The 26,620-nt window shown below is 33.9% G+C and overlaps 1 protein-coding gene across 2 annotated transcripts in view; it reads right to left on the bottom strand.

Annotated features, from left to right (window-relative positions):
* Positions 1-2,496: 2,496 nt before the first annotated feature.
* The window catches only part of LOC149807136 (uncharacterized), a 126,328-nt gene continuing 102,204 nt past the window's right edge, over positions 2,497-26,620 (bottom strand). For both annotated transcript variants that reach the window (XM_089962570.1, XM_089962561.1), the window contains 3 exons: positions 25,204-25,363; positions 17,254-17,401; positions 2,497-15,465 (listed from right to left, as the gene is read on the bottom strand). In XM_089962570.1, coding sequence (XP_089818696.1) covers positions 14,194-15,465; positions 17,254-17,401; positions 25,204-25,363 — 1,580 coding nt within the window. In that variant the 3' untranslated portion in view covers positions 2,497-14,193. The remainder of the gene's footprint in view (positions 15,466-17,253; positions 17,402-25,203; positions 25,364-26,620) is intronic.

A 26,620-nucleotide genomic window follows, 5' to 3' on the forward strand; every position in this document is an offset into this window, starting at 1 on the left:
TAACCAAAAAACAAAACAGGCCACCACCACACACATCATAATTAGCACTTTTTTGTACCGAGAGTGAAGAGCTTTGCCAATAAGTACACTTTGTAATACTCTCTTGGCCATTGTAAATTTTCAGCAATTTTCTCAAATGAGGAAAATATTGATCTGTTTCATGATTTGTTTTTTTTTTAAACGGTACTGACCTAATATTTCTGGTAACACCAAACCGTGCACTTGTGTGTAATGGGGAAGGGGGTTGGGTGTTCTCTACTTGCCAGATCTAATTCTCTTAATGTAAATTACATATCCTGCTCATCTTTCTTCCTTTGTATTTTCGTTTCGCTTTCTCTTTCCTCTTGCCGCGTTTGCATTTCTGTTGCTTATTTCTCTCTTTGCATCTGTATTACTTACTGGTGAAACATAATATATTTCTTAGCTCTAATCCCATCTTGTATTTTTTTAACTGTAAGTTTCTTAATTTCCCGTGTGAACCAGACAGAGGCCAACTAATCAAACCCAAATCACTTTTATCAAGATTACCCTTTCTCAGCAAATACTGAACCAAAATAGTATGTATCTCTGCTCCATTAAAGAAGCCTTCAATCAGAAAGATGATAGAGTCTGGCAAGCTCAAGACATTTGTATTGTTTAAGGACTCTAACCGTTTCTAGCTTGGATCTGAAACAAAGTTCTCCACTTTAGATGACATTGTGAAAGCTTGTTAGTTTCACTAAACGGTTTTTCAAATGAGTTGCAGTGGTATTTTGACCGCAGTCTTGATGTATCATAACGATACAATACAAAATATATTTAAATGAATTCACAGTAATTTCAAATCAGCTCCTAAATCCTAATGGCTGAGAACTTTGAAATTCCAGTAAATAACTGAAATAAACAAATAAATTCACACAAGTATTTGACTCCTCTTAAACAGCTGTTTATGATTGGAACTAATTTTCAGTACAAATAATGATATAGGCTACTGGGTGGCTCTGACAATCAGGTGCTATTCTTCTGCTAAACAATTACAATGGATGTTGACAATCAGGAGCTATTATTGTGCCAATGACATAGGGTGCCGACAAACTAAATGAAGTGGGTGGCTCTGACAATCAGGGACTATTATTGTGCCAATGACATTGGCTGCTGACGATCAAATTCAACCACGCTGATACAACATTTGGCTCAAATCCGAAATAACTACGGGAGTTAATCTACAGACACTAATGTTGGTAGATGGAAGAAAGGTTGGACGGATAGAAACATGGTCCAATTTAATAATTCAAGAATTCTCTTTTCCATCAAAAACGTGGAACCAGATCAAATGTGCTTTGACAAGTTCATACTTAAGAACTGAGCAATCTGAAAATAGTGTGGATTTATTCTGTACTTTTCACACTTTTAATTTTATGGGAAATAAAACATACAAGCTTTAACACATTAACCCCTGGAGTTTTTTTGCCATTTTTGCCTGAAAATCGAGTAGGAAACACATTTTGAAAGCTATTTATGAACAGATCCGAAAACACCGAATCCCCGGTGATCTTTCAATAACATACAGCCTAGTTGTGTTAGAAACATCGTTTTTCATTGACTATTTGACTCGCGCATGAGCAGAAGGGTCAAAGTTGGAGTTTTTGTTTTTATTTTTTATTTTTTTTTATTTTTGCTAAACGGGGCCATTTTTTTGTGTATGGAGACCACTCTTTATTCCAAATGCCCATCTTATCCTACTTTTTGCAAAGGCTCATGTCTGTTTGCAGTTCATACCGGTTTGCCTTAGATATGAGACCGAAGAGTCTAAAATCCGGACACAAACTCGGATTCCAACCACGGGCGAATTTTGGGTAGAAAAACGTCGGGTCCAAAACATGAGATTTTTTTTATCTGTATTTTGTAGTGCAACTAGATATTCCAGATTATTTGGTATCATTGTAGAGCTACATCTGTCTACCTTTATATAATACCACCCACTTTAGTGTATCATGCATGACCATGACGCTACAGAGCTCGGCAGTAGGATACTACCTCCTGCCCCGTTAACTCTTCGCAAGGGATTAATGTGTTAAACTAATAATAATATTAGACATTAAACATGAATTTAAATACAGCCACTCATACTGGCCTTTGATCATTGATGTCAATAATCATGAATTGTGTTTGTTATTGGAAACGTATGGAGAAAAAGAGGGAATTGGTAGATATCATTATGTTTAACATACATCAATTGATAATACCAAATCTTTATTTTTGCTACAATGATGCCATTTAACTTCAGGATAAATAATAAGGGTCCATAGGATGAACATGTTTAGAATATTGGGGATTAAGAGACTAGCATCTGGAAGGTCCATGGTGCACTGAAAGCACGTATAGTGAGCTCTTACTGATTCAGAAAGTACTTGACTTAAAAATATCCCCCCCCCCCAACATTTAACACAGTTTTAAACATTGCCACACACAGACAAAACTTCACACAGAAAGTAAAATAATTCAAAATGCACAAAATTTGTATCAAATATTTTAATGCTATAGAATGTAGCTAAAATAGATCAAACAATTTATCTAGTGATTGACATTGAGAATGATTAGCCTACCTGAATGTTTTTTTTTTAAACAAGAACAAATGATAACATTTTTACTTTAAAATTAGTACAATAAATAAAGAAATGAAGAAGAGAAAATCTTCCAACTTTAATAATTTGGTGCTTATATTAATTTGTGTGTGCTGGAAATTCAGGCTAGCAGTGTTGACTTTTGTAATATTTGAATAGGTACATGAAATACATCTGGTAAATGCACTGACACTGTTTATTTCCAATTTCTACAATGTACTTCTCATTCTAAGTATCCAGCAATAAAATAAATGCATTAACATAAATATATTCATCTTAAATGACTTTCATCTCAATAAACAAATTTCAATTTAAACACTGGCTTTGCAGCAACTGGTTTTGAAACTAATCATCATATGTCAAAAGATTTAAAATAAATTAAAAAAATGATTTGACACTGAACAAATAGGTAATCCTACTAAAACGTGTTAAAATATTTTTAACATCTAATAAAACATTATATTGACATAACAATCTATCAAGGTTTTAGTATAAAAGACAAAGCATGTTAAATTCTCTGACAGTCTCATCTACGCTGAGAAAATTCTTAACATTTGTAGATGAAACTTACAATGTTAAAGAAAACTGCTGTACCATATTTATTTTAATTTAGGCACTCTGTTGAGTCTACCCTTATTTTAAATCTGAGAGTGCACATGTATAAAAAATTTGCTGGGAGGTTTTAATCTTGGAGGTGCCAACCTGTGCAGTTTCAATGTTCAGAGATTGACAAGTTCTATTTCTGAGGTGCTAACGATGATAAAATGTAAATGACAACCTGTACACACATTAATTTATTCTTAGTAGCGTGAATAATGAGTTAATGTGGTTTTCTTCTATTTGTCAGCTTACTACATATTCAACATACTGAAAACAATGTCATCCAAGTTTTCTGTCACCACACTTATAATCATGACAATACATAGTCCACAAGTTGCTGAATAATTCAGGCAAAGGATTATATCAGCTTTATTGGAAGGATAATTAAGTCCCATTTTTTTTATATTTGTCACCGAGGCATTACTAACTATCACTCAAAGGAGTTAGGTTTCAATGTATTAAGCACCAAGACAGAAAGTATGTCTGCAAGATTTCTAGTCAGTCTCAATGATGACTTAGTCAAAGGGGTTCATTCGGCTGGTACTGTATAAGGTATTGAATGAACCACTTTCACTCCAGTGGCCTACTGGTTAGAGTATCCATCATGGATGCAGGAGGTCGTGGGTTCGATTCCTGGCCGAGTTATACCAAAAACTTACAAAAATGGTACTAACAGCTGCCTTGCTTGGCACTCAGCATTAAGAGGTTAGTGTTAGGACTGGTCAGCCTGGTATCAGGATAATGTGACTGGGTGGGACATCATGCTACATGTCTGTGGCATGATGATCCAGTGATAGACATCACTATAAACTGTCACACTGCAGACATTGTAGCTATATGACTGAAAAATTGTTAAGAGCTACATTAAAAATCCAAATCAGACACACATTCACATTCATAATGAACCACTTTCATATTCAGATTTCAGTACATTTAAATATAAGATAAAATAAAATCAGCAAAGCTTGCTGTGTATTTCATGTTTTGTAAATCAAAACTGAAATATCATTCACTTTAACCCAGTTTCATTTGTTTGCACCAACACCTGGTACAGTCTTCTTGTAGGCCATACAATGATCAGAGATTGTACTGTAGTTTACAAATCTGAAATGGTGTTTACTAAATATAACCTTACTCATTAAATGTTCTGTTGTTGAACATTCTTTTCTAAAGGAATATAATGTATATAGTTCAGAGACTTCTTTCTGTCAGAATTATCAGTAGTTTCACCTGATGCACTGTGTAATGCATAGTATTACCAAAGTCTTGTAAACTATGACATTTTCCTAATGGTGTCATATTTTGACATGAAAATCATCAATACTTAAAAAAAAAGGAATTAACATGAATAAAGCCAACAAACAGTCCTCTACTGAAGAGAATTGAAACAGATTGTTTGGTACTCTTTTCTTCACTATATTATTTAATTTAGTTAAAAGGTCAAAACTGTTGGATCACCTATACCAAAAAAAACTGGTGAGGTACCAGCTTTGGAGCAGCTCCTAACTTAAAATAAATAATGTATGTACTCCATCCATAAATTAATTAAAAAAATAGAAGCTAATATGGTTATTGTTCATTTCCATAAAAAATTCTGGCTTTATTTGTATAAAAATTAGCTGTATTTTAAATGAGACCAGGTCTGATCTACAATTTTTCAATAACTGAAAATTTATTATAAACAAAGCTTTGTCCTCGATAGTTTCAAAGTTTGGTCATTGTAAATAGGAATGGCAATTAATGAATAAATTATATATAAATCTACATTCTAAATTATTTTGCATTAAACAGATGGACAGCAAGTCAATGATTATTTCTAAATATACATCGCTGATGTTACAAGCAAAATTGACTGCATCGTGAGACTTCAAAATATGGTTGTCATTCAAGTTACTGACCAAAAACAAGTGCCATTTTGAACAATTTCATTGACTTTCATAGTGACCAACAATTTTTTAAACAGTCCAAGTTAATGACATCATTCTGCCAACAAGTGATATTAGAGCCTATTGCCTATTAAAAAGCTTCCCTCCCCCTTTGCTGGCCTATATTTCATTGCCAATATTCCATGGATATGTGTGACTTGCATATGCTGTTAGCTTATTTACCTTTACATCAGGTAATTCTAATGCATGACCTCACTCATTTGATTTGTTGGACAATTTCTGTACCATACCACTGTTGTCCAAACTGTCATAAAAGATGAGATGACTCAACTGTTGGAACAGTGACTACATGTGAGATGATGACTGAGGTATGTGAACAGTATTAAGTGGGACATGACAAAGGTAAAAACAGAATAAATGAGAGATGACAGAGGTATTAGGAACAGAGACAAAATGGAAGATGATGACACGGCATTCTGGTTTGTATTGGTGCATTGAGGCACTGAGAAACAAGTAGGTTATTTATTGCTGTGGCGAAATGAGTTAAGTCACACGCCCATATGAAAAATATAGGCCAACAAATACACCCTGTAGTGGCAAAATCTGGACTTCTTGATTGAATCTAACATAACCTGTTAGTGGAGTAACAGAGACTTGGACTACAAGTAAAACATACTGCATATTAAATTTAGCATATGAAAGTTAAAAGTTTAGCTGTATTTGGTTGGAATTTTAGAAAAACATGAAAATATTTGCTAGTCATGCTATAGACTGTTGAGGTAAGGTAATCTGCAAATCTTCCAAATAAGGTTGGAAACCACCAGATACTATTGCTCAATTTAGGACTCTAGCACTGGAAATCTCCTGATAGTCACACTATGCAATGCCTTTTATATAAGAAAATAAGCACTTCAATGCAAAGATAATTTCTGGAACTCCAAATAAAGCTTCTTGTTTCTTATGTCCACCTTACCCCCTTTCCCTTCCCAAGTAAATATCCAAAGGTCTTGAATGTTGGTTCTTATCTTCATTCACACAAGTACTTTCTTTTCTTGACCCCTTGTCTTCAACAACTGTTTGCAAGCATAGTGAGCCAAAATATGAACCTGAAAAAATTCAAACTGTTCTGTAATAAAACATGTCCCTTATAAGTCATGATTAGGACTGAAAGTTTGATCATTAACTTTGTAGTGGATCTGAACTGAAGACAAACAATCTGAAATGCTTAACATTCTAATACATAACTCTCTCTGTCAAACAATTTAAAAAATTGATACAGACTTTACAAATTAGTGTACTTTACTGTGTGTATTTTATACCTAACTCAAAACAGCATAAAACTAGATCTGCCTTTCCATATGTTGGCAATTCAGGTTATATACTGTTCACTTGGCATCACAAACAGAACGAATTGCACAGATCTTGATCTGCCAGGACATAATTCACTGCAGATCTGGCCCTTCTGTCATGAAACTTCACTCAAGAGTTGGAGTAAATTTGTGTTACTCCATGATCTGGGAATCTTGCTGGAAATGTTTAAATGTAGCATTTTGCTTAATTTGAATATTTTTAGTAAGATTCAGTGTCAAACAATAAATGTTATCCAGACATGGAAATATTACCTTAAATACCTGAAACTGACAAATGCAGCCTTTTGATTCAAGTCCGAATATTTATGAGTAAGATTTGGAATCAAGTGAAGTTTTATCATGGGAAGAAGGCCTGATCTATCATTGATTTGCAATTTGGTATGCACTGCACATCAGTAAATACAGCTAGTAAATTTTGTATCTATGTGTTTGGAATCTGTGAAAATAAAACTTTCTTTTTGGTTTGGTCCCACCACGTAACTCATTTCTATATGCTGTGTTCAGTTGCCATATATCATAATATAGTGCAGACAAATTCAACAAAAATATTCATCTGAACAGCACCAAAAAAATTAAGCATTTGTTCTGCAAGAAACAATAGATTATCACAGATGTCGCAATAAATGCCAGACTGTGGCATAACAATAAATAGTAATGAAACAATATGTGAATTTCAGTATTTAAATATAATCTTGGACACAAAATGTAGATATATTACCATATATACTCGCTTATATTAGTCCAACTGCAAACTGCACAGACCCAAATCTGTCAATGCATAATGTACCAGCAGATATGTGTCTCTGCAGTTTGTTAGGAGTAATAATTAGAATGAACAATACAGACCCTGAATGGTCGGTGTATATGTCACGGCAAATCTGGATCTTTGTTGTTTGCATTTTGACTTGACTTTCAAGCGAGTATTTATGGTACATTAATGATGTATCAAAATCAGTCGTGCAAGTAGCTTAAATATATTGTAACTCTTACTGGTACATTATGGTACCCCACCATCCCATCTTTACAGTACGAATGTACTGGCAAAAATATCTTAATGGTACAGCATACCTGATTGATTACACCACTGATCAAAATCTAACACTGATAAATGCAAAAATATTGTTGAAGCAAAGCAATGAAGTACAAGACATACTGATTATATATTTGTTTAAATATATACAAAGTGACAAAGATGCAGAAATATTTCTTACAAGATGTCAGTTTTATTGTTACCAACACAATCTAATTCAGATAATTAAAAAATTTAAATTATCTTTCTGTCTAAACTGAAGAAAAAAAGCAACAAGTACAGTTTTGTAAAATTTCACTAGGGTTTCATTCAATGGTACATTCTAACCTGCTTGCCTAGTGCTTAATGCCAATTTAGTCACTTAAGTGGAAGAAGCAAGTCACTATGACTTACTTCTGGTATTTCTGAACAGTGGCGCTGAAAATGAACCAACTAAGCAGGATGCACAAATATTCATCCTTAGGTTATTGAGAACAGAGGTAAATGTAAATGCTTAAAATAATCAAAATACATATGACAACACCCAAACCCAAAATCTGCAATCCTTGGTCATAAAGTTTGTAATTTTCATAAAGAATCTGGATTTTTTAATTGTTCAGTTGTTTTTATTGGTTCACATAAAATGTAGTTTTGGGGCGGGGTAAAACTAATTTGAATGATGTACTGCAATGCTTAAATGTTCATGATGGAAATTATCATTGTCTGTATCAGAAAATGGAAAACTCTAGAAGTCCAGAACAAGATGAAAAGATGAAGATAGATGATGTCTGCTTCCCCACCAATGTCTCTGGCCCATGCACAGTAGCCTACCCCTTTTTTAAGAACCAAGACTACTTGTGGGGAATCAGAGCAGAATAAGAAGAGGCAATCTGGCAATAGTGACATTAAGTATTATATCAATAAAATTACCCACCAACTACATTTTAATATCAGCAACACAATACATCTTACTATTGCATTGCTGAATTTGCTAGTTTGGTATGAGGCTGATGGTCTGAATTACTTGTATAAAAACAGAATATACTCACTGTTATATCAATGTCAACCACTGTTAAGTTGGTATGAGCTTGCAACACTTTTTCTGCCACAAATGTTGGCCCCAAAGAAAATATGCCTTTACTTTTGTGCACTAAAGACTGAAGAAAGGAGGAGAAAGTAGCGACTGATGGCCAAAACACAGCTTTCATAACCTTATCCATGTATATTTTTGATAGGTCCATAAAGTAGCAATAGCTGAACCTTAATCGTCATGAATGAAAAGTCCTTCTCAGTAAGGGACTGATAAGCCCCCTTGGTCCAGGGGATAGGATACTCTACATACAAGACATCAGCAGAGCCCTTAAGAGTGTGGGGGAGGAAAGGAGACATTTCCTACCCTTATATCTCCCTTTTGAAGTGGCCAAATAGAACCCTAAAGCCCTAACTGAGCATTACTGAAACAATCTGAACAAAGACATCATCCATAAGAATGAGGATGGCTCCTGTGCGGCTTGTGATGTTGGTGGATGGACTGGGTCTGTATTCTCTCTAGTTCTGGACTTCTGGAACATTCCATATAACAGAAGGAGGTTAATTTCTGTCATGGAAAGGTAAGCAACACAATAACGACAGGTAATGTATTACTGATTTTAAAAAATCTATTTTCTTTTTAATGTTTTATGCAAATATAAATCTGATTTCCCTACATTATTTGACTATAAACTGTCAAGTAGAATAAGTTCAATTAGGGAAATGCAATTGAATTCTGAAATACAAATTCCGTTTCCATCAGGAACAATGGAAATATGGGTATATTTTGTGATTGGTATACATAAGCAACACACAATAACTTTTTTTTATATGGTTGGGCTCAGTGTTTTTGCCAGAAGGCTTTGATTAGGTTTATCAGGCAATAAGAGTCAAGTGTTTGCCTAAGGACACACCAGTTTGTTTTCTTTCAAGAAATATCAACTTCATCAAGGTCCTAAATGTAAAGCAGACCCATTTACAAAAAAGAAAGTTTTACATATTAAAATCTGCATAAGCATACTTCATGCAATCATAATAAGTATGGTTGTGGTTGTGTATACCACTGCAGCAGGGAAGAAATGGCTGAAGCTGTATTAAAATTCTATTGTTATACAAAATCTGATACGAGTAATCAAATATAAAAAGTAAATTGTGAATACAATATTGTATTAGTACCAGATAGTAATTAATTTTTACAAATAAGTAGAGAAGAGACATAAATTTTAGTGCTGACTTGGCGGGGTTGGTGCATTTTAATGTTAATGATGTAATTGGGGTCCATAAAAAAAACACACCAGAGGTCATAACAAGAAAGTAAAAAAAGGAAAAAACATTAATAAAACAAACAAATAATTCTTAGTGTCTGTTAGAAATTTTGGGATGATATTGAATATCTCCTCGTTTTGACACAAGCAATTCCAAAGGGTTTCCAAAGTAATAAAGATAAATCTATGTTTCACTCATCACTATCTGGTGGCACATCTGTATCATCTGTCCAAAACTGAAAGACCTTTATGCCAGCTTACCTTCTATCACATTTTAAGCAAATTCTCTTGAGTATTATTTTAAGATAAAAGTGCTGAGACATTTTTTCTTCTTCTTTCAGCCTTGTGACCATATCTGAAGAAGGATTGGCACCATTTTTATAAATTTGGAATCAGGGTTTCCAGTAGAAGTTTGTGATTTGCACAGTAATTGTTGCCTAAAAAGCCAGATTTTCATACAAGTTCCTTTAAAAATTTGTATAATTCATTGCCATATTCTAGTGCAGATGATTCATCTAATTAATTTTAACATCTTCAATTTGATACAGATTGATCTAAGTTGAGAAGATGCTTGTTTTTCTAATTCATCATCATTTAAAACACTTGCCTAGCACACAATTCAATCTATGTAAAAGAGAACAATAAATATGCAGTCTCTTTCCTTTCATACTCAGTCAATTGCGATCAGGAATGGGTATTGTGTACTAATAATAAAGAATGGCACATGCTTGAGTTTAGCTAAATAAAATCCAAAACTAGTTAGCAACAAATTATCACAGAGTTCTATAATTTATGCAGATTGAATGCATTGACATGAAACATACATAATAAATAAGCTAGTGAACTCTAAAAGATGAACTTGTCAAACATTGTGCTCACAGTCTGACTTATATCCAACCGATAAAAGCACATGCTGAACACAAAATATAACATGAATAAAACACACATGTTGTGACATATATTAAACATTTACTCAAAGAGAGGTTACTTCCTTGATTTCATTTAGAAACAAATCTGCAATTTATTTACAACATGTAACATTGTCAACACATATACAGTATTTTACTCTTGAATTTAGTTGTATTATTCATAAAACTCAATTTTGCCTATTTTTCTTGCTATTCTATCACCTGGTGACTTGTATTTTCCCATACCTTTTAAAAAACACCTTTTTCTTTAGATAGATCATCGTACAAATTTCACATCTCTTGATCAAGGAAAGCCAGACCAAACAAGAGTTGATGCCCAAATACCATTTTATACCCCTGAAGGGATTTCTGCCCCTGCTCCACTCCTGTTAATTTGCCAAATTTTTCATCTACTTTATTTGCTATTGGAACTCTTGTACAATGTGTTTAAGGCAAGATGCTTACTGTCAAAATTTGTAAAATTATATTGAGTAGGTTTTGATAATAAGTCAGTTGTTTTTCTGCTTTTAGCAAAAGTGGCCATATTTGATGGTGGATATACAAATTCTGCTCACATCTGAATTTCATCAATTGCCAGGATGCTTTCTGTCAGTCTGGCTGAATTCTCTCAAGTGGTTTTTCCGAAGTAGTTGATTAACGGTTTTCTTCTTTGTTTAGCAAAGATTGCTATATTTGATTGCAGATTGGCGTGATTTGTAAAAATTTAAAAACCCTTTATATGACAATAATTTCTATCAAATCTGATTCAATTATATTTAGCACTTTTCTGAGAAGTTGTTTAAATGTTTTATATTACTAGTAACAGTGGCAATATTTGAAAGCAGATCAGTATAACTTGAAGAAATTTGAATCATGTTCTTCCTTGATGCTTTCTGTGAAATTTGGTCAGATTTTATTGAATGGTTGTTAAGAAAAAGTTGATAAAATGCTTTCTTTTTTTGGTAACAGTAGCCATGTGTGCTGTCAGATTTGGTCAAGTTCTCTAGAGCAGTTTCACAGAAGTCACTTAGAGGTTTTTCTGTTACTAGTAACAGCAGCTACTTTTGATGGCAGGTTGGCATGTTTTGAACAATACTGAAAACCTTTTTTGTTTGGGTGTTTTCTTTAAAATTTGGTAAAATTATGTTCATCAGGTTTTGCAAGGAAGGCATTTGAAGGTTTTGACATTTTTAGTAATGGCAGCCATATTTGATGGTGGACTGATATAAATGGTACAAAAATGAAAGCTAATTATGCCAGGATACTTCCTGTCAAATATTGTCAAATTTTGCTTAGCCGTTTTAAACAAGTCTTCATTTAATGTTTTTTCCACATTAGTAACAGGGGTACTATCTAACTGTTCAAATTCTGTTGAGTGGTGTTTGTGAAAGATCTGTTTATAGGGTCTAACTTGTTTTGGAAATAGTTGCTATCCTAAATGGAAGATTGGCACCAGTTGTGCAAACTTGAAAACCTTCATGCGAAAAGTGTTAAAATCAGTCCATTGGTTCTTAATAAGAGACTGAAAATAGCAACTGTTGACAGAGGCATGATCTCACAGCAAGGTGAGCTAATAAAAACATGGATATTAAACTGAATTTTGCACATGTTGCTACTACTAGGGTCTGCGATATTACAACAAAACAAACTTCAAAGACAACTGATCCACACAAAAATCATGAATCTTAAAACAATTCAATGAAATGTCAAGACAGTGAAATGCAGGTTGAGTTGCTATATGTTACTTATGAATCTATGACACTTACAAAAACATACATGTACTTTGTTGTATGTGAACAAATTTGCCAAGAACTTGAAAATCATGTAGACATAAATATTTGGATAAAAAATATCTTTGCGAAAGAAACTAGTAAATATTAAAGAGTTAATATGTGAGTGGCTCAAGTTTCAATCCAGGATAATAATCACTGAGTTTATTCTTCTTTTATGTGACCTCAACCTTAAGAAAAAAGGCACCTGTAACATGTGACATTGCATCTAGTTAACAATACAGAAAGGACTAACGTTTCTTTAAAATATTTTCAATGATTTAATGTTTATATAAGTCACTGATTTATATTTTCCCTTTTGTGACTTTGGGGAATAGGATGAGTCTGTGGCATGCAACACACCAGTCATGGCTTACATGAGGCTAAAAGTTTACTGAAATATCTATGTGGTTACAAGTTTATTCCTGGACAAAAAAAGCAGGTCATTGATTTATGATTTCCCAGCAATGACCTTGGCCTTGAGGTAGGTGGTGAGGCTGTGGTGTCCTATGACATACCATCTAGTCATAATATATATCTAGAAAAATTTTGATCAAAATATCCTCAATATTTCAAAAGTTGCAGCTTGAACAAGGATTCAGGCCATTAACTTGCTATTTTCCTTCCTGTGAACTTGAAGTTTGATACGGGGACTTCAGTATGGTATAAGACACAGTCTTGTCATCATATATATATTTGGGAACCGTTTCATCAAAATTTCTCCAAGATTTGCAAAGTCATGGGCTTAACAATGAATTTAATAATCTGATGGATGGACAGACATCATAATCTGATTTTAAAAGCATAAAAAATGGAGGATACTGGCAACTTGAACATCTTGCCATCATATTACTTTACTAACTTTTATTATTGTAACCTATCCATCAAATCTGTCAAATCATAACCTATCTGTCAAATCAAAACCTATCTGTCAAACGAATGAAACACTTTCCTTAGCAAAATGAAATTCTCAAAAATCCTAACAATATTACAAAATAGATCTACTAGTCATGAAAAAACCCAACAGAGCCTCCCAGTAAATTTAGTTTGAGAGTTTTCTTCTAAGTGCACTGATCCAAACTACATAGTTTCTTTTGGTTCACTTTGACCAGATGTGTTTTGTTTTTCTAAAGGGTGGTAAAGTGTAATTTAGAATAGCCTAGAAAATTTGATCTCATAAAAATGAAACAAAAATGGTATAAATTATAAAATGTCATGCGAGGTCCTTATAAATAGTTAAATACTGCCTACTACACAGCATATATCACAAAATTTCCAAACTTAACAAGCGAGAGTAAAGCTCACTCTGGTAATTTAAAAAAACAAACAAATTCTGCTAATCATGCAGATATAAAACAATGATGTCTTATTTGAACAAATGGAAACTGATCTTTTTTTGTATTCATCTGTCCAAGCTGAATCAAAGTAAACACACATCTACATCACTATATTTGCCTTTATTATCACACTCTTCTTTTACAAAGTGAGTACGGTCATGGATGTCATTTCATTAAATTGTAGTAAGATTATATATAAAATGTACTTCATTACAAGTTAGTATTACAATACATGGTACTGTATACTCTAAGGCCCCCATAAACAGTGTCATAGTGAGGGAGTACTGTATCACTTCACTGTTGGTTCAAAATAATTTGTCTTTAACGTTACATGAATAAGTACAAAACCCTCTGAATTTCTTGAGATATGAGGCAAAGATTCAATTTGAATCTAACACTGTCAGTAAACAAACAAAATCATGAAATTATCTGATTTTCTGTCTTTTCTTTATCCATCAAGGTTTCTTCTGAACTTGGATCTATTATCGCATCCACAAGAAGATCTGTTATCTGATCAATCTGAGCATCCCTGGCATTTCTTGCCCTCTGGTTTTGAGGAGAGACCTCGCCCTGGTGTGGCGTTTCTAGCCCTGTATCAGGGTAGATTTCTGCTGTAGGTATATTAATAGACAGTGAGGGTGTGATTGGTTTGATTGGAGTAGAAGGAGGACTCTGCTGTGTTATTTCTCCAGAATCTCCTTGATAATTTGGCTCCGGAGATGGGAGAGGTTCACGAACTCCTGAGTGAGACCTGTTTTGTTGCCGAATAACATCATTTGTCATGGAGTGTGTCATATAGTCTGACTGTTTCTTAACCAGTGCAACTCCAGAATGAGACCTGTTTTGTTGGCTAACATGACGAATTACATCATTTGTCATGGATTGTGTCATATAATCTGTTGATTTCTTAACTGGTGCAAGGTTTGGAATTTTTACAGGTGCTGATATCTGGATGTACTCTGTCTCAATTTTTCCACTAAATGGAGGAACATTTGGCATGGAGCCTGATGTGGATTTGGCAGCTGTTTTTGAGGAGGTACTCCTTGTACTTCCTCGAGAGGCACTCTTACCACTTCCTACACGATTCTGATTTACAAATTTGGAATTTGGCACTGGGGATCGAGGCATAGTTTCACTTGAGGGTCGTGAGGGACTCTGATGAGAAAAGCTGGCTGTGATACTTAAATCCATTTGCTGCGGTTTTAAGCTATATGTAGGTGGTGTGGGTTTTATCACAAGCTGCCGAGGATTTTCCACACTACTGTTACTTGAATATGACTCTGCTAAGCTACCTTTACTTGAAGTGAAAGTATTCTCCTTTCCCCTTGGCAGCTCTTGAGATAGTAAAGTAGCCAGATCTGGCAGAGGGTCTTGAGCATTTACAGATTTTCCACTCTGGCTACCTGTCTTTTGGTTTCCTTTCTTTGGAATTCCCTTTTTGAGTACATCATCGACAGTCATTGATTGGAGTTTCTTCTCCTCTTCCTCAGTCCTATGTTCAATGGTGATGACTGTTATTTTGTTCTCCTGAGGTTTACCATCAGCACCAGAACCAGCTTTCTTCCTTTGTTTAACTTGAAAACCATCGTCATTGATGGCCATGTAGCGTGTGCCAGTCTTGAATCTTGGAACATGCTTTTCTTCTGGGATCAGCTTCATAAAAACTACAGGATGCATTTCACAGAGGTTCTGAAGCAAAACAGATAAAAATATTTGTTACCGCTAAAGTTGTGAATAATTTTTCTACCCATATGTCTGAGTATGTAGCAACTATTTAGGTAGGTCAAGTTGGTAAAGAGTGGATAGGTATGTGGGACAGGATGCTTCTGGTTTTTTGGTGTTTCACAGTACATCAGCACAAGAAGATTATTATCATATCCAGACAATTAAAGTGCCTTGTCCAAGGACACACCATGGTAGTCCACCCATCCTAATCCAATGGTAGAATTCTACCCCCCCCCCATGTTTGATGTTTGGTTGTGACTTCAACAAGCTAACCAGAGCCACTGTGTCTCTGGGATGGGATGTACATGGTCAGATAGTAGGCTGATAGGTGCTGGGGAACGCTATTATAACATGCCTCACTATAACACAAATTTGGATATAACACTGTCACATCATGGTTCCTGTTTCTGACATTGATGTCCATTGTTCCCTCACACTACTCAAGACATTGGCCAAACTGATAAACAGATCAAATTAATTTAGGTAAGTTTCAAAAACCAATAGCTTACAGATAATAATTATTTTTTACGTTCAAAATGATTACTTTACACTAAGCATGGGACTAACTCAAGTTGTTCTTATATTCATCAAATCTGAATCATTACTCACTATACCATACTTCAGCACGCAACACAATGAAAATTTATGAATCCCAGCAACCATGTTACAGTTGGGGTTTCCTGTATAGCTGGTTAAGTGGGAAGAAATTAATGTGTGGAAGTATGATGCATGGTTGGGTGTCTTGGTAAGTTAGTATTAATTGGAATGAAGTTAACTCCCTATAACTTGTGTGGTTAGGAATCTTCTCCCTCACCAATTTTCTTTTCTAATATTTTTTAAATCCAGTCAGCGTGGTCAGTTGCTGGTTACAGATATCAATGTAAAAGGAGATGTTCCAAACTTTACAGATCATTAAATAGCAAGGCTGGAGATAAGCTTTGAGGTTGCTATATATCTATTTGGATTAAGTTAAGCTTGCTGTGTGACATGTAGTTAATAAAGTACAGCTAGTTCTGAGTGGTAGTTGTTGTTTTACCCTGGACTTCAGCAAACAATAACCACCAAACAGATCTGAGTGTAACATATTTCAGTGCATGACATCTGGAAGTGTAGTCTTCAATCCAAGTTGACACGACGAGAAACAAAAGTTTTGCATAAAAGTGGTTATTGAATAATCAGTATTTAAATCATACACAAAGAACAAGTCTGGAATGTCATCTTTATGCTGATATTTTGTATCACTGGCTGAACATGCTAATGGGATGAAAACAATTAGAACAGAAATGTCAGAAAGAAGAGATTCAAACTAAGAGAGTTCAAACCACCTTGTGTTAATTTGAAGAAGGCAAGTAGGTGCTGTCATTAGTTCTTTTGTTAATCTTACAGAAATGAGTGCATGTGACTGTGAGAGCTGTCTTAGCTGAATTCTCAACTTTATGAATAAAAAGGCAAACAACTAACAATTATTCACAAATGCTGAAGCTTAAAATAACATGTATAGTGTAAGTATAGTTTTGTATCAGTTCTTCACCTTTTGTATCAATATGGGTATCGATATGGAAAAAGTATTGATGAATCAGTTAATTGTTTCACCCCTAATTACTACTATGACAAGAGGTTTGTATTACTTTCACTTTCAAAATTTAGAGAACATATACTTCTTGTTTATTTAAGAAGCTTTTCATGAAGACTTTTCGAGTATCTCACTTTCTAATTCGCATTTATGTAGTTTTAATTCCAGCTAATTCTTACCAATCTTGTTGTCTCTTCTCTATTCTCTCTTGCTTGGATCACTTTCACATTTTCCTTTTGAATTTGATCTTCCCAACAAAGGGGAATAACTCTTTGTTTATTTTCCATTTTGACTTTAGCAGCCAATCCCTGTGTCTCCCCTTCAAATCTGTAATGAAATGCATAGGGTAAATTAAGTTTCTGATGAAACAGTGGTTAACAAACTGGCTTTGCAACTCTGTAATCCTGGCCCCAATTTCTGGTACTAAATTTTGACAAATGACTTTTCCAGTGGAAATTTTACATTGTCTTTGTTGCAATTTTTTGATAATGTTGGAATTTATGTCATAGGTGGGATATTAGAAAAGATGAAACATAATTCTAACATTTAAAACCCTAAGAATCTTTTCAGTCTTGAAACAAGTCATGAAAATTAAGTGTTCAAAAATAATCTTATTTTCATTTGTTGTCAGTGTTTAATGTTCTAGCCGTAATTCATTGCTGTCATACAAGCAATGAGAAGGATATTTAAAAATATTTCAAAAATCTTACTATGAATGTGCAATGTCAACTGAATATAGGACCTAACTCCATATTCATAAAATATATAAAACTTAATCGAAATTTCCAGACCTTATTATATGTTTGAAAAAGGAATGATACACTGAATGGAAGCTTGATCATATTGAAATGTTATTATTGTGATGTTGTATGCAAACTAAACCCCATGAAAACTTTATACATAACAAAATTTAAAGTTTTCAAGTTGAGAACTTTTATGTAATCATAGGCCCTGATATGCTGGCACATTTTGTGATGGCAGTTCTCTATGTAGGCTTATTTGTTGCACACAGCTAACAAATATACATACAGAAATGAATTTGTAAATTTAACAGGCTATCATTTTTGTTCATCCTTTATTATTTCAAGTGCTTTTGCATCATCATCATGGTTGCTCATCAGGTAGACACATTATACTTACAAAATATCTTTGAAAATAAACAATTTTACAACATTATTATGCCATTTAGGTCATTGTTTTGGGGGGAAGATATAAACAATGCAACATCTCTATACAACACTTGCAATCCAAAACAAAAATTGTAAGCCTGAAGAAATAAATATAAAAAAATCCTTCACAATCCCTAAGGAAAAAAATCACTAGACAAATGCATTCAATAAAGTTATGAAAGTTTGTCAATGTATTGATACAAGTTATAGTGTGGTCCATAAAACCAACCAAGATTGTTTTTCCATAGTAATGTTATAAAAATGTGTCAGCGTAGTGATACAATAAACAAATAATCTTGTTTTAGTTTTTCAAGAATCTTAAATAATTAGTTTCAGCTGTTAGATCTGGTTGTAGAGTGTGTATGAAATAAAGTTTCTTTTCTTTTAAATATTCATTATCACTAAATATTTTATTTTGTTGTTGTTGTTGTTGTTGTAGGGTTTAACGCCATTTTTCAGCACATGATAGGCTATACATGACGGCCAGTATTAATGGTGGAGGAAGAACCAGGGAAAACCCCCGGAAAGAACCACCGACCCACGAGAAGCTACTGGCAAGCTTTCTCACATACCCACATTGGCTGAATCCGAGACCTGAACCCACGCAGACAGAGGTGAGATGGCAGTGATCCGTAATGGAGAGTGCTTTAGACCACTTGGCCACTCGGGGCCCCCAATATTTTATTTAAGGGAAGGACTTTGAAGTTTCCTTCTGAAGAGTTATGCATTTGTTTATTAACTTTTAACAATACAAGATCTTTTTTCTTTGTTTGCTGTCTATGTACTGCAATTCTCTTTCTTAGTTCATATTTTTGTTTGACCAGTGTAAAAGGTTTCACATTTTGCACATATCAATGCATAAATCATATATTTTTAAAATTGCAATCTATGTCATCCTTAACCTTAAATAGCTTACACTTTATAGATTTAAGTGTGTTTCCTTCTATTATATTTGAACAGGTTTTGCATCTACTAATGCAACCTTTGGTTACCTGAACCTCTCTTTCAGTGAAGTTAAATTTAGACCTGATAAGAATTTGTTTCAAATTTTTTGAGTTGTCTATTACTATTAACAATTTTAATTTGTTCTGAAATATTACTCATTTTATCACTACATGGAAGTAATGGTTCACATTCGGAAGATATTAGTGTTTTGTTGGTTATAAATTGTAATTAAAAGAATTCCTTTTAAGGATTGGTTAATCTTTTCTTGGTTATCTCCCTTGATAAATAAATTTCTTTTCGCTCTTATTAATTCCTTGACTAATAATTTTCTCTGCCTGCAAAGATATTTGTAGTTTTGCAAGTCTCTGCACCTGTGAATATTTTTCTTTTAAAAGATTAAAAGGAATGTTCACTTATGAAGTTTTATGTTTTGCATGACAAGATTTAAAGCTGAGATAGCTAAGTGTACCATTTAGTTTACTATAAATATCAGCATAAATATGGGATCCAGATATATTGATGAGCATACCCTGGAAATGAATACATGTTTCACTCTCATTTTTGGGGAAATTTAAAGCTGGATATTACATTCCTGTAAGAATTCTTTGAAAGAAACATATTTATTATATGCTAAGAAGCAGCTGTCTAAAAATCTTGTCAAATTCTGTTCTCAAATAATCCCCAATATTCTTTTTCATGTTTATCCATCATTCTGTCAAATAATATCTCTTCCAAGTACCCCAAGACTACTGTAGGAAATGCTGGTGCCACTTCAGTGCCTTTATCCATGCCTTTTTTGGTAAGTAGTAATTTCCATTAAATTAATATAGACACTGTATTCAAACAAAAATTGAAGTGACTCAATTATAAATTCACGACTGAATTGTGAATATATGTTTTCACATTTTTCATTTACCCAAAATTTCAATGCTTTAATACCAAAGTCATGCAGAATATTAGTTTAATACTGTGTAATAATATACAATGACCTTGGAATTGAAGCAGTGAATTGTGGCTAATACACAAATTGGCTAATGAAGTGTATGAAAATCAACCAATTATGCATTTTCTGATTTTCCCCATACAACATCCCTTGAGACAGTATTGCATGTGAAATGAACCTGCTTATAGTGAGCTTAAAAGTCTTCAGATATATGTAAAACAAAATCCACTGGAACTTAAATTTAAAACTGCCACATTAAATGAAATTAAAATAAAGCAAAAATTCTTCTTTTCATTTAGTTTTAACAAAATTAAAGAAAAAATCATGACACTGAGAGTGGGGAAATATCAGGGCAATACTGTCCGCTCAACAACTCTCACAAAACTGAACATACACTTTATGTCTTTGCCTATTTTGGACTGTCATGCATGTTTGATTAAACTGTATGGTGTATAAAGCAGGCAGCTGATGAAAATGACTGCTCCCTTTCCCCTGAGGAAACATACTTTAAATAGTGTGATGTATGCTATTTTACTATTTTCTGAAACTGTACTTATCAGATTTCTAAATAAAAACAGTTCAGGATGTGAAAACAACCATACAGAGCTAGCAGTCTTTAGAGATGCAGATCAGAATTAGACCAGAAACAATCCTGTCCTTTACACATCAAAATAAAGACAATTGTAGGATCTTAAAATCTTCCAAACATTATTACAAATTTCTTATTTTGTAACAAGGATAGCATTGGGAAAATCAAGGGAATACCTATTCTTTAAGTTTTGAGCCCCGCAGAACTACAGAGAGGAATTGGTGGCTCTCTACAGTTTTGTATTTTGCATAGGGTTAGAATTTTAAAGAAAATTTCTCCAGGTTTCCTCACTGGTTATACTGGCTATTTAAAAATGACCTTGTACATCTCAGGTATTGTTCAAAGAACCATTAATTCCCTTTATTTTGGTTTATGTCTGATGATTGTGTGTGATTTGGATTTTTAACATAGCTTTAACAATTTTTCAGTCATATCGCTACAATGTCTGCAGTGTGGCAGTTCATAGTGGTGTCTAGCACTGGGGCATCATACTGCAGACATGTAGCATGATGGCCCACCCAGTCACATTATTCTGACACCAGGCCAACCAGTTCTAACACTAACCTTTTAATGCTGAGCACCAAGCAAAAAAAAATTACACAAAATATTCATTATAATTCTTTCTGTTAATTTATGCAAAATGTATGAAAACATGTTGTCATATATAGTTTGTAAGGTATGAAAACCATTAACCTCTTTAGGGACAAAATCCCATTAAATTGGGTTTATGGTCAGTACTACTCTCCAGTTCTTATTCCGTAACCACAAACAATGCTGAATGCCATGATTTGTCTTATTTAAATTTCTTTGTAATATTTATGAAAACTTGTTATTTTGCTGATTCAAGAACAAAAGCAATCATTCAATTCTTGTGACTAACACTGGTCCACAGCTTTGAAACAAATCCTGAGAAATAAATTCCAGTCACCAATTTTAAATAAAAGCTATTTCAAGGAGCATATTTTAAAAAATGTTGGTGGGGATTCAGTCAAGCATATTTTTCTACTCCAAACAGTATGTAGCACCTTGTAGTTTAAAAAATACTAGCCCTTTTAAGCCAAACAAACCAAATATGTTTCACAACTGAACCTTCCTAGATCCGCCACATACTTCTATAGCTCAAAATCCCTCTCACTTTTTTCACACTACCTAAGTTAACTCCATCTGATCAATTTAGATCCTCTACTGCCCTCTTTTCTGTACCTGTACTATGACTATGGCGTCAAACCTTAAATCCTTCACATCATACATTCTGTATGTTTTCATGCAGTGACTTCCTTTTATATACAAATTCTAAATCTATTTGAAAACATCAATGACAATGAAATTTCAATGCATGTGTCTGTTTGACCACCTCCAAGAGATCCCACAGGAGAAACATGTTTTCTTCTACGCCTCTTGTAAAATGTCTTAAGCCACTTAATTTACTGAGGGAAAATTGACTGAAAATATTACATGATTTAAATAAGAATCTCACATAGGAACTGATGCTCTGTAGCCTGAAAGGAATTTCCAAGAGTTCAAAATAAGACCACTTCTTTATAACTGCTGAGTGCTGAAACGATTGCAGATGTCCTTGACTGACATGATTTACATAACAGCCACTATGGCAGCCATAATGGCTCAAATAATGGCAGAATTTTCATTTAGGTCAAACCAGACACACAGAAGACTTTTGGTAAAAAAAACCCATGTTGATATGACCATCTAATTAGGAAAATTATTGAAAAGATTTACAATGTGTTCATTGTGGCAGTCATATTTTATGTCAGCTTAGAACAATTTTTACTAAGGACGAAATATATATCATGATTAGCCTTTTGGTAAAAAGTTTATGCTGATATGTCTTTCCATTTAGGAGGAGTAGCTTTTTAACATGGCTGCCAAGATGGCGATACTGGATGTTATATTGGAACCATTTGCATTTACTGCCAAACAGTTATCATAAGAAGTCTTCTGGTTTGATATGACTTTATTATCTAAGAGAAGCAGCGATAAGATTTTCATGATGGCAGCTGTGGCCACCATATTGGATAGTAAAGCATCACAATTTTTATTTAAGACCACCCAGATACCAAAGGAAGCCTTCTAAGGAAAACTCCATGCCAATATGACCTTCCATTCAGGAGCAGTAGAAATACAAAGATTTTCAAAATGGCTACTATGGTGGCCATACTGGATGTAAGACTGGAACTACTTTCATGTAGGACCAATTAGACACCATAAGAAGTCTTCCAATGAAACCCCCATGTTGATATGACCATCCATTCAGGAAAAGTGGCTATAACAAGATTTTCAAGATGGCCAACATAATGGCCATTCTGGATGTCAGAGCAACACTATTTTCATTCAGGACCAACTAGACCTAACGGGATGAAAGCAGGGTGTGGATGTATGTACAGATAAACAGATGTACATTCAAACAGATACCAAAGTGATCATTATATCAAGCCTACACCAAGGCTAGCTTGAGAACGATCCTCTGTAATGAATACTTTTTAGTTATTTTATTTCCAGGTATCTGCAGTTCTGAAACACTCAAAAACTGCCAATCCAATGTTTAGTTAACAAATATATAGCCTCATAATAAAGACAAATTTCATCTGAAAATAAATAAAAAGATGCATGTGCCAGTTTGTTAATAAAAATATTTTTGATAACTCAAAAAGTCAAATGGAGCAGAATTGTGCACTGAAACTTAATTCTCACCCATGTGACTGAAAAATCTTGCAGATTTGCTGTCCTTATTTGTTTCATTTTTTATGGTAGTCTCAGGTCATTACATGATGGTTTGATGATGCCACTGCATGGTATATGATGCAATTCAATGACATTATAATTATATACATGACTTCCATGGGTATGTTTATATATTCATTTTAAAAAATGTATAAGAAATGGCAATCAATGTAGTAGTTGACACTAATAAAAGGAACGTGCAGTCTAAGAGTTACACTATAATCAGTGAAACTGACAATAATGCAAGGCCATTAGCGGGATTTCCTTGCCTTGGTGTCAACTGGATTTTACTGGTATTATTTCCAACCCTGCAGAAATATATGTTCAGATTAACTCTCATGGCCAAACACTGTTTGGACCCAAAATTATGGTCAATGTATGGAGGTGGCCAGTATATAGAAGTTTCATTTGTATTAAACTGGCTTAATTGGGACCAAAATATGTATTCAATCTAAAGAAGGTGGCTGGTTTATAGAGGGATCGGTTCAGTGAAGTTTCACTGTATATACCAGAGTGCTCTGGTGTGTCAGGTCTTAAAGTTCACAATCTGTAAGTAAATAGAAATTCTGAATTTCAAGACAATACATATTTCTATTTTTGTTGTTCTTTGCTCTATATTAACATACATTTAATTTTCAGTTTAAATCAGATGATTGTGGAAAACAATCGATAAACAGGCGCCATTTGGATTCCATTTTACTCTGATAAGAAGTAACGCCCCACAAATATTGTTATGATGGCATATACTTGTCCTAATGTTGGGAACTTCATGTATCTTTTGCACAAAGTGTAAATCCACTTGAAAAATGGATGATACTTCCATGGCCCTCATTCTTCCACCAGTTCCCACCAAGAACAGAAACTTATCTGAGATAATTAAAACAATGCACCTGTAAGCTACCTGTGATGAGAGAGTTGCACCAGGATTGTCAGTGAGATTGGGCCCATCAACATAGGCATAAAAGTTCATGTTCATGTAGACCACATATTGTTTAAACAGCTGTTCCAACAGAAAGTAATAAATCGTGTACAACAAAGCTGTAAAGTCAATGCCTGTCAATTCCAAAAGCCACCAGAAAACATGAACATTAACTTGCTTCAAATTTTGACTTATGTGCTACAGTAACCATTGATTCAATCTCCTGGTTCTTGACAAATACAGCAATCATGTGATTTGATTCTTGTATAACTTCTTTGGACATAATCAGATGACAAACTGGTTAACTGATTTGTTACAGTGATATAGATTTTAAGAAAATATAGATTCTGTTTGAGAATAGGCAAATGGCCATGTTTGGAAACAGTGATATTTACAGGGTGCATTTTTAAAATAGTGTATTCGCCAGCAATCCCAAAATTTTCCCAAAATCAACTGGTGATGCAGAACTAATAACTTATGGTCATGTAGTGTACAAGTACAAGATAAGTACAAGATAGGTAACCCTATGCAGAAAAATACAGAAAACTTTGACTACTGCAACCCCAAAGAACCCACAATATCGTTGGAAGCAAGTATGTATGTATCAGAGCCACAATGTGAAAAATGACATAAATTACATCATACAAAGAAAATTCTAACATCAGAACCACTGTTTCATTATGCAATCAAACTACTGTATCACAGTATTAATGATATATAAAAGAAAAGGTTTTGTCCTTTTTTTATTTAAGGGGATGTTGTTTCTTTTCTCTCACACTAAATATTTTTTTCTAAAATTAAAAAAAATAAACGAAGAATACTCACAAAGCTGACTTATCTTTATTCCACTTCTTGATTTTCAAATCCTGGGATTGAACATCACCATTTATTCCTATCCGTATTTTATCCCCTTTCTGCAGTTGCTCAGCTATCTTACTGCCCACACCACCTTCTATGTTGTAATATTCGTTTGTATTCTCTAGACCTGAAAGATTTTTTTAAAAAACTCTGCAACTTATCATCCTCAAAAAAAATCACTGGCATATTAAAACGTTGAAAACAACACAGACCCAGATCTGCCATGTTATAATGTAGTTTATCAGGGTCTTCCCTCTTTGGTTCTTCATAAAAATGACTTGAAAATGATAACTTATGAAATCTTAGAGTATTTAACTTTTTTAAACTTTAATATTCTCATAGCTAATGGTTCAAGCAATCCAAAATCAATCAAAACAACCATTTTGGTTGTTCTGCATTTTCTTACAATACGCATACTGAATATCTATCCTTGTCATTACCTAGAAACGTATCAGAAAAAGGACCTGGTGACTATATCAAGTCATTACCTAGAAAAGTATCAGAAAAAGGACCTGGTGACTATACCAAGTCATTACCTAGAAAAGTATCAGAAAAAGGACCTGGTGACTATACCAAGTCATGACCTAGAAAAGTATCAGAAAAAGGACCTGGTGACTATATCAAGTCATTACCTAGAACAGTATCAGAAAATGACCTGGTGAGTATATCAAGTCATTATTGAGAAAGGTATTTAAAAAAAGGACATGGTGACTATATCAAGTCATTACCTAGAAAAGTATCAGAAAAAGAGTATGTTGATAAGACAGAGAAAGTGGCATGTTGGTGAAAAGGATATGTTGATGAGACAGAGAAAGTGGTATGCAGGTGAAAAAGATATGTTGGTGAGACAGAAAAGGATGAGTTGGTGAGACAGAAAAGGATATGTTGGTGAGACAGAGAAAATGATATGTTGGTGAAACAGAGAAAAGGATAAGTTGGTGAAACAGAGAAAAGGGAATGTTGATGAGACAGAGAAAGTGGCATGTTGGTGAAAAGGATATGTTGGTGAGTAAATTTTTCCAGCATGACAGTTAATAAGATCATATTTCAGCAACAAAAAGTCTACACTTCAACTTATGCAGATTGTAAACATTTAAGATTTCCAATGATCTTGAATACTTTTTGTTATCTTAAACATTTTTTCTTTGACAGAACTGTTAAAGTAATTATTATAACTGTAAAGTAATTCTTCATTTTCATTATTTATTAAAGAGGCAGAAGTCACAACTACATTATGTCCAGTCTCTTCCATGTTTCATAATGCTACAGCACACTATGGCAAAACTGATGTTGTATCAATGATGTCATAATTTAATGATCACATCATTTAGAACTGTGTGGTAGGCACTGATTTTATAAGAGTAGAACTCCTTAATGTGAACAG

Source organism: Sinohyriopsis cumingii, chromosome 1, assembly GCF_028554795.1.
Source record: "Sinohyriopsis cumingii isolate HCF-2022 chromosome 1, ASM2855479v2, whole genome shotgun sequence".
Classification (NCBI taxonomy): domain Eukaryota; kingdom Metazoa; phylum Mollusca; class Bivalvia; order Unionida; family Unionidae; genus Sinohyriopsis; species Sinohyriopsis cumingii.